Here is an 8,943-nt window from a genome sequence, read left to right as displayed (position 1 = left end):
CAACTCTATTGGACATTTACTAATCAAATGATATGTTTACTAGCCATAGAAATTTACTATGTAATTTTCTTTATATTTACAGTTAATTTTTGTTGCATGTGAATTCAATTATTCCTATAGTTGACCAAATAGTTTTTTTTCAGTGAATTTATTTGAGTTTGCTAGTTTTTCGCTAAAAATCCTAACAATATGACACTATAAACAAGTCAATTTGGAAATACCAACATATTTTTATTAACACTAAAACTATAATAACGTTATTTTGTTGTTATATCATACTCCTCCCGTCTCACGTTACTTGAGGCGTTTCTTTTCGGCACGAGATTTAAGAAAGTTATGTTTAGTGAGTTAAATAAAATAAAATAAAGTAGAAGAGAGAATAAGTAAGAGAGATGAGAGAGGGTAAAGTAAAAGAAATAATAAAGTCTCAAGTTACCTAAGGCGTTTCTTTTCGGCACGAGATTTTAAAAAATTGTGTTTAGTGAGTTAAATAAAGTAAAATAAAGTAGAAGAGAGAATAAAGTAAGAGAGCAGAGAGAGTGTAAAGTAAAAGAAAGAATAAAGTAAGTGTAATTGGATGTTTTGTTTTTAGTCAAAAAGAGAAATGACTCAAGTAACTTGGGACAACCCAAAATGGAATACGACTCAAGTAACTTGGGACGGATGAATTATTTGATTTTATAATATATTCTCTCTATCCCATTGAAGATGACGCACTTTCCATTTTTATTTGTCCCAATTAAGATGACCAATTACTAAAAATGGAAACACCTTTCTTTCTATTTTATTTCTTCTTTCTTACTTTACTCTCTTCACTTCATGCACAAAATAAAGTTGCATAAATTCTCATACCGCCCAAGAAAGGGGTCATCTTCCTTGGGATGGAGGGAGTAATTTTTAATATTAATATTATGGTACGCTAAAAAATTAGAGTTATTATTTTATAATTGAAGTTAAATAATACTTCATTCGGTCCCATTAAATATAATGTCTCATATTTCCTTATTTGGACAGTCCCCAATAAATATCTCATTTCACTTTTACCATATTTGATAGTGGATCCTACATTGATTAACTCATTTTTACTTACATTTTATTATAAAACTAATGTATAAAAGTAGGATTCACATCCCATTAATTTTTTCAACACACTTTACTAATACAGTCAAATAATTCTTAAAACTAGGATCGGTCAAATATGGGATATTTAATAAAGATGAGGAGGCAATCAGAACTTAACTAAAAAAATTTAAATGACAATTATTTTTTATTTTTACTAAAAAAAATGGTACCTGTAACTGAATTCCACAAAAATGACCTTATGATGTGAACATAGTCAGGACGTGAAGACTAATTGGGGTGGAGTAAAATGTTGAATTAATAAGAAAAGATACTTCGTACTAATATCTAGCAAAAAATAGCACATGAATTTGGATTCATGCACAAGGTCCCACCATAAATGAAATATCTGACAATGGTTTTGTTTATGTCCACGGATATATTCTCGGAATAAGTATCGTCATCGCTGAGGTAATATCACCCACTTACTATAAAAATAGATCAATTATCAAACAGTACAAAATTTAATAGTACTATATATTTATTTAACAAAGTAATTAAATAATAGAGATCATAAGGAAAAATAATTAAAATATAGGATACACTTTATTAAATAAAAAAATAAAAATTATTATTTTTATAGGACAACCTAGAATAATCTATATTTATGAGAAAACATAAAAATAATCTGTTTTTGTTGAAAATATGAGGTGATTATCATATATTTTGGGCATTTCACAATTTCTTAGTGTTCATTAAAATCAGAATTCAAATTAAATTTAAAATTATTTACTCCGTATAATTTAAATAAGCATAAAAAATTGTACTCCAACTATTTTAATTATGTTGAGTCAAAACTTTTGGGCACGAAGATTAAAAACATATATTGAAAAGTAAGAGACATGAATAAAGTAGGAAAGACAAAGAAGTAAAGCAAGTGAAGCAAGTGATGAGATAAAGTAAGAGTGATTGAATGTTTTATTTTTTGTCAAAAAAAGAAATGTCTCAACTTAGTTGGAACACATACCAAAAAGGAATAAGACCCAAACTTAGTTGAGACGGGGAGTATTATACTAATATTTAATCACACCATTGTGTTAAAGCCTTATTTGTATCCTATATTACATCACTTAAGTTAAAATTGATACTGAAGAATGAGTTCCACCTTATTACAAACAAAAATCCTATAGTGGAAAGATCTATTTGAGTAAAGGATTGAAATAGAAAGAATTTACTCCATCTGTCCCATTAAATATGAAACATTTGATTTTTGATACGAGATTTTATGTAGTACTCCTTCCGTTCCATGTTAATAGGGTCATTTTTCTATTTTCGGAAGTTCCAAGTTAATTATTATTTTTATTTTTGGTAAAAAGTAATTCTCTCTTTAACTTTATTCTCTCTTCATCTTTCTTACTTTACACTATTCTTATTACTTCGTGCCGAAAAGAAATGCCACTATTAACAAGAAACGGATGGAATATTTGTTTTCGAGTTAATAAATAGAAAATGAAGTTAGAATAAAAAATAAAGATTAGGAAATGTTTCAACGTTTCATATTTATAATGAGATATAAATAATCTACTTTTTAAAGATGAAGAAATTAGAAATCCTATCATTTTTAGATATCAATTTTGTAATACTTTACTAATAGTTAGTGGATAAGTTTACACTTAAACTATGTAAAACAATAATGTTAAAAAGTAAAAATGTACTTTGGATTAAATAAAGTCATAAAACCTTTTGTGCTTTATAATTTATAGTAATAAGGTAGGTTTCAAACCTTATTGAAATACTTTTTCTTGGTTGTTGGAGCCCTACCTTACACTCATCCAACGATGCACTCATCTCCTCTCTATATAATAGTAGTGGTTTACCACTCTCAACAAACTAAAAATCTCAGAAAGAAAAAATGGCGGAGAAGGTGATTCTACTAGATTTGTTCGCTAGCATGTTCGGAATGAGGGCTCGGGTGGCGCTAGCCGCAAAAGGGGTGCAATACGAGTACAGAGAGGAGGACTTGCGCAACAAAAGCCAGCTTCTTCTTCAATCAAACCCCGTTCACAAGAAAATTCCCGTTTTGATTCATAATGATAAACCCGTTTGCGAATCGCTCGTCATTGTTGAGTACATCGACGAGGTTTGGAACCAAAAATACCCTCTTTTGCCCTCTCATCCTTACCAGAGAGCTCAAGCTAGGTTCTGGGCTGATTACATAGACAAAAAGGTACTACTCCCTCTTTTTCTGTTAGAGTTTATTACACATTTCTTCTTTACGTAAATGTTACCGCATTTGTTTTATTATTATATTCTTTTTTTTTACTTTACTTTCATTTTTACTTTATTCTCTTCTATTATGCCCTAATTAATTTGATTGCTTTATTAAATGGTTTGTTTATTTGTTTAATGTTGCAGCTATATGCTGTTGGAAGGATGGTGTGGACTAAGAGTGGGGAAGAGTTAGAAGCGGCAAAGAAGGAATTCGTTGAGATTCTGAAGCAATTGGAATCGGAGCTTGGAGACAAGGCCTTCTTCGGTGGCGAGAGCTTCGGGTTTTTGGATGTTGCGTTGGTCACATATTCGACGTGGTTCCACACCTACGAAACGTGCGGTGGTTTAAGCATAGGAGAGCATTGCCCCAAGCTCAGTGAGTGGGTCAAGAGGTGTTTGGAGATTGATTTTGTGTCGGAATCCTTGCCCGATCCGGCTAAGATTTACGACTTTGCTTTAATGCTAAGGAAGGTGTTTGGCATCGATGCCTCCTAATTTTACTACTATGTCTCGTGTTTTCGATAATAAAACCACCTATTTCTCTCTTTCTATATTGGTGGTTGAGAAATTTAATTGTTGATGTTGATGCCGAGGTGCATCACCACATGTATCCTTATCTCTTGAAATAATTAATGTGTAGCGCACAGATTTGAGATTTTTTATTTTTCTGAGTACAGTTGGTGAGTTTTGTCCAGACTCGAGGCCATTTAGGCCACCAACTCATAACAAATCATACTACTCCCTCTAAGTTATCGTTTATTATATAAGCTTTCCACTAAAGGCTTTAGAACCTACAAATTGGATTAATAAATAGTAGTAGTATTAGTAATAACTTTAAATTGGATTAATAAGTAGTAGTAGTATTAGTATTAGTATTAGTATTAACTTGTACTTCTTGTCCCTTAATTTTTTTTCATATTTTTCTATTATCATCCGTCCAATAAAATTTGTCACATTTCAACTTTTACCATGGTAGTGGACCACATATTACACTAACTCATTCCAACTTAAATTTTATTATAAAACTAATGTGTAAAAGTAGGATCCTCTTTGTACTAACTTTTTTAACTCACCGTGTCCGATCAAATTGTGACAAAATTTAAAGAACGAAGGGAGAGTACATGTATAGCTTGAATGTGAAGTAATTATACTTTTATATTTAAGTTAAGTAAATCTTTTCATCAAATGAAAAGTTGTCCTACTCAATCAAACATATGTGTGTGTATATATAGTCTACATCACACAATAATATGATACATCACTCACCGAGGAATGCAACTTCTAAGAGTGTCCACTGTAAGGCGGACACCCCCAATAGCCCCGCCCCATTTGTTGTCCATAGCCCCAAAATTTTATTTCCGCCACTATAGTGGACACCTCCAATAGCCCCCAAATTTTATAATCAATTTTCATTTTATAATGTTTCAAGTAATTATGAATAAATTTATCGGGCTATACGTAATTAGAAGAAGACGACTATACGAATTAAAATTAAAATTAAAATTAAAATTAAAATTAAAATTAAAATTATAATTATAATTATAATTATAATTATAATTAAATTTAAAATTAAATTGTAGTGAGAGAAATTTTTAGTGATGTCGAGTTGGAATGGTGTGAAGATAATGAATGGAGTGGGGTGTATTTATAGGTGAATTAAAATGAAAAAAAAAATTGAAAATCGTCAACCGGCGCGGCGGACAGTGCCGCCACTATAGGCACCGCGCCTATCGCCGCGTCCGCCTCGGAGGAGCCGCGTCCTCGCCCCGGAGTCGGCTGAAGCCCGTCCGCCACCTACCGCCCCCATTTCGGTGTCCGCCCCGCGGGCGGACACCAACTCCACTATAACCGCCCCCGCTTCCGCCCTCAACCGCGGCTATCCATAGTGGATACCCTAAGGGTAGTGACAGCCGCGGCGTGCTTAGGGAATGACCTAAAGCATGCTTACTGGAAAAAGCATGGCACTGTAACCAGTAGCGGACGTAGGATTTTTGTATTGGGGGTCCAAATTAGTGTTAACAATTTTGCATATATATAATGTCGTAGCTGATATTATATGATATATATGCATTTTTATGGGGTTAAAGATTTTTTTTATTCTCATCTCATAATATTACTGAACTGTTACAATTTTACAACAGCCTGCAAAGCCTAGTGGGAATTTTTATTTCTTCTTTAACTTATATATATGGGGTATATTATGGTCCTACTGCCTCTTTAGTGTTAAGCATCAAACAAATCACAACCATTGAATTTTTAGATTGGATGGTTGAGATAAGCTACTTAGACTAAGATGCTACATTATTAATTGAGCTACATTATTAAACTAAAATGCTATATTATTTTACTAAAATAGTACATTATTAGCCAAGCTACATTATTAGATGACACGTGTCATTAATCTAACCGTTAGATCATAAGATCCAATGGACTACAAGTGTTTTGATTTTAAACACTATTTAGCTTATGAATCTAAATACATCCTGTATAGTTTCCCTATAAATAAATCTATTTCACACACATTCGACTACACTTCCTCATTTCCTTTTCATTTTCTTTAATCAATTTTTCTCTTTTAATGGATAATGAAGAACATAAAAAAAACAACTCGGAGATTATATTGAAGTCTTGAGTCAACCCACATAAGCTCAACTTCGATCCGCACAACTCACAAGTCACTCCATCTTTGCATCAAATTATTTTCCAGTAAGAGCACAGCCACTCTACGATAATTTATTCGTCGCTAACCCCTCAAAGAATCAAGTCAATCCTTATTAATACTTAGGGGAGCACAACCACTTCTATCTTAGGGTTGGATTGACTTGATTCCTTTTTTTCATTTATATTTGTTTTTATCGTGGTTACCAAAAATATAAAGCAATCGCTAATAGTGATTTGGACTCTATGTATAAAAATCCTGCGTCTGCCACTGGCTGGTCTGGTCAAGTCTTTGGTCATGGCATGGTAATACAAAGACATCAAGTTGACGTCATTGGCTTATTTCATTTTCATTGTCATTTCCTCGATACTCTCTGGATGTGGAGTCGAAAGTATGGTCACAACCTTGCCCTTTCCCTTGCGCTTTGTCGACCTATGTTTCTATCTTAGAGTTGGAATGAGATATAAATAGATTGAGAATGAACCATCTATAGATAGCACCATCGGATACACAGGCGGAGTAGTAGCGTGATGCTTTGAACTATTCTTCTACGGCGTGTACCGAGACAATAATGTTAACACTTAAACACCTCAACCTCTTCCGTTCTCACAGTTTGTGTCCATTGCGGTCTTGGACACCACTTTGGATACATAAATGCGTTTTGTGAAGCGACCACACTTCGCATTTACATAGGTGATTCTTAGTCAAGTACCTTGCCCTACTTGGTCTCTTTGAGAACTTCATCTCTTTGAGATCCTTAAAAACCATTAAAAGTCATAGACTTAGCCTTACCACTTAGGCAGGTTTTTCAACACTCTATTGCTCTTTAGGGAATAGATGTAGATGAGCGTTTCTCATGAACTCTCATATCTTAGTTTTCCCTTTGAACCAAGTTCTTGGGATATCCAGTCATCATGGTTGGGTAACCACTATGATTATTCCTTTAGTTTGTGGATTTTAGACCCATTCCCTCTAACAGTTTAGTCATCTGATCACGGTTTAACCCTTTGGTTAGCGGATCCGCTATATTATCTATTTACTTCACATAGTCGATTTTAATTAACATGTGGACTTCGTTACGTGGCAGCCTCGTAGACTTTGACTGCGTCAAAGTTGACGATGTGTCATGCCACTGGTCTCGCTGACTAAGCGTTGGTCTAAAACATTAAGTTTGGGTCGCACCAAGCCCAAAGACCACCAAAAGTCCAAGTCCAAGTCCAAGAGCACGGGCACGGCTCGGCGCGCGTGTGGGCTTCTTCAATCCATCTTAGTCCACTATAATTATTAAGTGTAGTAAAGTCACTTAATAAATACACATTAAAAGATGTGTCTCATCTCCTATGTGGGATAATTAACACTAGTTAATTACTCCCTAAGCTTTAATCTCGTAGCTTTATTAAAAGCTACAATGTGACCAACTTTATTCCACTTTTTCTCACTCACCGGGAATCGGATTTGAGAAAGTGAATATACTACGGTCATCTACGCGGAACGTAGATCCACGCTATATCATTTAATTTTCAAAAAATTAAATGTCTCGTCACATTTATTATTGGTCAAACTTCATTGACCGAGCATCTTAAATTCAAGATTCCAATATATAAAATATATACTCACATTTCAAATGGCTAGGGTCCATGAAAAACCCAAGCCTCTATGTGGGTCCGCTTGTGTGACCAGCACCATCGATGAGCAGCTTAACCAACATGTAAAGTTTATTTATAGGCTTAAGGCCTCATTAGGTTGATTAATTTGGGTTTAAATTATGTGATTTAACTTTTCTAAATCATGTACTCCCTCCATCTCCCATTAATTGACACCAATTTTCTTTTTCGTCCGTCCCCTAAATTGACACTCTTACTATTTTTTGTAATGAACCCTACACTAACTTTATCACTCACATGTTAGTATAAAATAAATATATGAAAATAGGACTCACATTTCACTAACTTTTTACACTCACTTTCTACTATATTTCTTAAAACCTTGCCAAGTCAACCGGTGTCAATTAATGGGGGACGGAGGGAGTTGTTTTTAATTCTTTTTAAATTATGAAATTTTGATTTTTGTTAGTTATGTAAATTTTTATTTTTTGAAAATATGCAAAATTTAATATTTTTGTAATGCAATATTCCATCTGTTCCGCGGTAGTGGAGGCGTTTCATTTCGGCACGCGATTTAAGAAAAAATTTTGTTAAGTAGGTTAAGTATGGAAGAATAAAGTAGAAAATGGAAAGGATAGAGCGATGAAATGAGAATAAAATAAGAGAGAGTAAAGTACTCCCTCCATTCCATAGTAGTGGAGGCATTACCTTACGACACGAAGATTAAGGAAAATTGTGTTAAGTGGGTTAAGTAAATGAAGAATAAAGTAGGAAATGAAAAAGGAAGAGAGCAGAGAGAATAAAGTAAGAGAGTAAAGTAACTTAGAAAAAATATGTTTACTTTTACTAAAGAGATAAATGACTTCACTACTATGGAACGTATTAAAATGACAAAATGACTCCACTACTCTATGAAACGGAGGGAATAGCGACTTGGGGAAACTTTTTCATAAATGGAATTGCACATATTTTTATGGGACAGATAAAAATAAAAAGTGTACATATTTTTATGGGATAGAGAGATGGGATAGAGGGAGCATGTGATATGTTAAACAAAATGGATTACATGAATATTGACTATAGTGATCCTTGCATTTACAATTCTTAGTGTCCTTAACATTGGCTGCAAAAAATAGCGGTGCTGATTTACCTTTCAACAAACTAAAAATTGCCTATTTCTCAGAATGTCCAAATCCTTGGTGGTAGCCACCGTCTCATGTATGGCTAACAAGACTACACCGATCGCCCTGCCCACGGTGGTGACGGGGGATCACTGCCGCCCAAACTCTCCGACACCATTCAAATCCCTTTTAACTATTCGCAATGGTAACATAAGAGATAGACTCTACG

The 8,943-nt window shown here is 33.8% G+C and overlaps 1 protein-coding gene across 1 annotated transcript; it reads left to right on the top strand.

The window, feature by feature from the left end:
- The first annotated feature begins 2,882 nt into the window (after nucleotides 1–2,882).
- Nucleotides 2,883–3,992, top strand: LOC121809788 (probable glutathione S-transferase). Its single transcript, XM_042210589.1, has 2 exons — nucleotides 2,883–3,286; nucleotides 3,475–3,992. Exons 1-2 carry the CDS (start codon nucleotides 2,972–2,974, stop codon nucleotides 3,823–3,825), a joined length of 666 nt encoding a protein of 221 aa, XP_042066523.1. The 5' UTR covers nucleotides 2,883–2,971; the 3' UTR covers nucleotides 3,826–3,992.
- The last annotated feature ends 4,951 nt before the right edge of the window (nucleotides 3,993–8,943 follow it).

Source organism: Salvia splendens, chromosome 6 (genome assembly GCF_004379255.2).
Source record: "Salvia splendens isolate huo1 chromosome 6, SspV2, whole genome shotgun sequence".
In the NCBI taxonomy this organism is placed as follows: domain Eukaryota; kingdom Viridiplantae; phylum Streptophyta; class Magnoliopsida; order Lamiales; family Lamiaceae; genus Salvia; species Salvia splendens.
Note: the sequence above shows the minus strand (reverse complement) of the source record. Positions and strands in the feature narration are given on the sequence as shown.